The following is a 4,147-nucleotide window of genomic DNA, read 5'->3' as shown; positions in this document are numbered from 1 at the left end:
GAGGTAGTGAGTTCCCCATTCTGAGGTAATGACACCCCTCCCCCTCCCCCTCCCTGCCAGAGTGTCAGAGGAGGCCACCTAGGGAGTCTGAAATCCTATATCCACCCTGAAATGAGGAGTCACCTCTCCCCTCTACTTTGGGTGGACAAAGGAGGCTGAGTGGAGAACCTGGACCTTCACGCCTGCCTGACATTCGTGAGGTGATGCCCCTTACCCACAACTGGCATGATGTCAGAGGAATCCTGCTAAAACAGATTTAAATATGATCCGGAGTCTCATAACAACCAAAATGTCCAGCAGGCAATCAAGATCGTAAATCATACCAAGAACCAGGAAAACCTCATCTCAAATTTAAAAAGACAATCGGCAGATGCCCATACCGAGATGATACAGATACTGGAATTATCTGACAAGGATTTTGAAGAATCGTAAAAATGCGTCAACAAACAATTATGAACACACTTGAAACAAATTAAAAAATAGAAAATCTCAGTGAAATAATGGAAGATGTAAAGAAGAACTAAATGGAAATTTTAAAACTGAAAAATACAATTACCAACATTAAAAACTCAACGGATAAGCTCAACAGCAGAATAGAAGGAACGGAGGAAAAGAATCAATGAACTTGAAGATCAAACAATATAAATGACCCAAGTTGAAAAAGAGTAATTTGGGTAAATACAATAGACTTTCCTTCTCCTCTTGTTTTCTAAATTATGTTTGAAAATTAAAGCAAAAGGCATAATATTGTCTAAATGGTAATTTCAATGTATGTAGAAGGAATATTTAATAAAATTATATTATAAATGGAGGAGGTAAAGGGACTTAAAGGGAGATGAGTTTCTACACATGTCTCCCAGTGACAGAATGTGAACAATAGTTCTTCATGATGATGGAATCATTCTGTGTCTTGATTTCAGCATGGTTACCAGAATTTACTTATATGATAAAATGCCATATAACTATATGCACACATTATTTCAGTGTCCATCTACTGGTTTTGATTTTGTACTGTAGTTACACAAGATAAGCCACTGGGGGACACTGGGTGAAGGATACATGGAACTTCTCTGTATTATCTTTGTACCTTCCTATATATGTAAAATAACTTCAAAATGTAATTTTTTTTAATAAATAAAAGAGGATTGAAGGGACAATTTATCAGGCAATTAGGGAACTCTCTTTTCAATCTGGAGGCTAGACATGAAGGGAGGTGGTGCCCAGAGATGGAAGTTTCTGGACACGAACCTTCAGGTCAGACCCTAGCCTTATCCTCAAGTGACATCACAAAGCCTCAGAAGCCCCACCTACCACTCAAAGGTTTTGCAAATTGAACTATCATCTCAGGACTGTATTTGCATTGGAAGCAGTTGTTCAACCTTGCTGAGCAAACTGCTGTGCCTGCTCAGTTAATTCGGAAGGAAAATGACCCCATGTGAGCAACAGGATCAATAGTTTGACACTCATTCCTAGGCTATAACAAAGAGCAAGACCAATTCTCTTGGTGTTGTCTTGGTTGTGTGGGCAGTCTGCTTCTACCATATATCTCAGCTCTCTTTGAGAAATCTATTTCTTCCCCGCAACTTCCAGCCTTCTTATGGGACAAGGGTACACTCACCACTGCCATATCTGATGCTGCTTACCTAGTAAAAGTTCTCTCCTTCATTTCACTCCTGATGACTCTACTCATCCTGGTCTGGAAAGTAACCTAAGACAAAGGCAACAAGAACAGAGAACCAGACCGAAGAAAGGAGGCAACACCGCTGGCATGAAGGTCTGCGGTTCTTGGTGGAGACTCCGTTGAGGTAAAGACCTGGAGGCCCAAAAGGTAGGAGGTAGAGCCTGGGAAGGAAGAGCTGCTTGAGCTACCCTACCCCCCAATGCCAGAGGCTCCCCCCCAGGCCTCATCTCCCTCCTCCACCACCACCTCCGTTATAATTCACACTCATCTGCTGCTCTTTGGCTTCTCCAGCCTCCTGAGTTTAAATGTCTTTCCTCTGTGGAATCTTCCAGACCGAAATTATAAATGGCTCTTGATTTCTGCATTAACAGAGGAAAGGACCAAACTCACGGAGAATTGAAAATTGATTACCAAGCCCAAATTTTCCTTTTTTATATTAGGTATGTGTCGACTCCTGGATATTGAAATTATTGGGAGCTCACAGCAGCATCTCCAAATCGACAATAAAACCATACTGGAAGCTCAGTTCCAGAAGATCCTTGAAAGGGAAACAGCTCACCTACTCTGAATTCTAAGTAAAATTCTCCCTCTTCCTCACCTAATTCTGGGAACAAAGGATATTTCCTCTTACAAAATGATTTGAAGCACCGAGTACTTTTCTCTCTTCTTCCCCATCCTCCAACTTTGTGGGTTGGTCAATTTTAAAGACAACATATTCTAAAACCATAATTTTGTTTGATTTTTAAAATCGTTTCTGAGTTTGGAACACATTAACTTCTTTTTCAAATGAAATCCAAATTAAAGCCACAGTGTTCTGAAAATCCGTGCCCTCATCCAATCAGGCTTGGGTTAACCTATGGAGCAGTTGACATTTGCCTAGAAGGAATTAGTATTTTTCTAGGAGAAGAACCTCTATGTCCAACCCTACTGTTAACCCTTCCTCTCGGAAGCATCCTATTAGATGGCCCCTTGTCTCTTCCCTCACATGCATTTGACTCTGGAGTCTTGAGCCAAGAGCCCCTCCTTCAGAAGCTTTTCTCACTGCTTAGAATCATGGGACTGTGTCTGTCCACGCCTCTCTAAAGATAAGTCCCCCCCCCACCCCCGCTTTCTGGGCTGTGTACTCTGGATCTCAAGCCACGGGTCATTCATTTCCTGCCACTTTAACCCATAGAAATTAAGGAGCTTCGTCACTTAGTGCTGAGGAAATGTTAGTATTGCTACCAGACCCAAGGGGAGCCCACCTGCCCCTCCAGTACCTGGTGGTGGTGGTGCTTGTTTTGGTGGTTGACCAGCTTTAGCAGAGACTGATTGCAAGTGGCCTACAATAGGACCCAAAGCCTCGTGGCCAAGGAAGACATAGCCCTCTCCCCTCTGGTAGAGTGGACTCCTTTATCAGAGAGACAAGCCTTCCCTTCAAGCTGACTGTCACACTTTTTCTCAGTCCAGCAAGCCTGCTTGGGAAGTAGGCAGGGGTGGGGTGTGGTGGAGTGGAGTGGAGTGGGAAATGAGCGTGCGGGGTTCCCATGCATCTTCTTTTGAGGAGGGGGCAGCCCAGAAAAGATCTGTCAAGCCTCAGCGTTGGCAGAAAGATCCTCACTACTCCTAACACTCTCCAGATCTTTCTTTCCTATCCTGCAAATGCCTCTGTTCATCCATCAGATGGTTATTGAGGCTTTGCTTTGTATCAGGCTCTGTCCCGGGTGCTAGGGATACGACAGAAAGGGGCCGCGTCTCCTACAGCCCACACAGCACAGTGAGAGATGGATGCTAACAAACTAATCACATGGATGAATGCTTCGTTCTCAACTGAGAACAGTGCTCTGAAAAGAATTTGGCTTCATGAGAGCGTGTACCAAAAGAAGCTGACTGGGGAAGGCTTACCTGAGGAAGTCATGCCTGGGCTGAGAGCTGAGAAGCGAGTGGGAGTTAGACACGGGGATGGTGGGGGTGGAGGGGTGTAGTCTTCTAGACTACTGGTCCCCAACCTTTTTGGCACCAGAGACCAGTTCCACAGAAGACAATTTTTCCACGGACCAGGGGCGGGGGTGGCGGGGGAGGGATGGTTTCGGGATGATTCAAGCACATTACATTTATTGTGCACTTTATTTCTATTATTATTATATTGTAATATATAATGAAGTAATTCTACAACTCACCATAATGCAGAATCAGTGGGAGCCCTGAGCTTGTTTTCACTTGTCACTCACTGATAGGATTTTTGTTTTTTGGGTTTTTTTGCGGGCCTCTCACTGTTGTGGCCTCTCCCATTGCTCCGGACGTGGTCTCAGCAGCCATGGCTCAAGGGCCTAGCTGCTCCGCGGCATGTGGGATCTTCCCGGACCGGGGCACGAACCTGTGTCCCCTGCATCGGCAGGTGGACTCTCAACCACTGTGCCACCAGGGAAGCCCTGATAGGGTTTTGATATGAGTCTGCAAGCAATTGATTTATTATGGTCTCTGTGC

At 44.6% G+C, this 4,147-nt stretch overlaps 1 protein-coding gene across 1 annotated transcript; it reads left to right on the top strand.

Moving 5' to 3' along the window:
- The first annotated feature begins 384 nt into the window (after positions 1-384).
- Positions 385-1,772, top strand: SMIM42 (small integral membrane protein 42). The gene is given in 2 exon segments (XM_060012816.1): positions 385-428; positions 1,529-1,772. Coding segments are annotated over 2 exon segments (288 nt in total).
- The last annotated feature ends 2,375 nt before the right edge of the window (positions 1,773-4,147 follow it).

Source organism: Delphinus delphis, chromosome 1 (assembly GCF_949987515.2).
Source record: "Delphinus delphis chromosome 1, mDelDel1.2, whole genome shotgun sequence".
In the NCBI taxonomy this organism is placed as follows: Eukaryota; Metazoa; Chordata; class Mammalia; order Artiodactyla; family Delphinidae; genus Delphinus; species Delphinus delphis.
The sequence above is the reverse complement of the archived record's forward strand: the minus strand, read 5'-3'. Positions and strand labels throughout refer to the sequence as shown.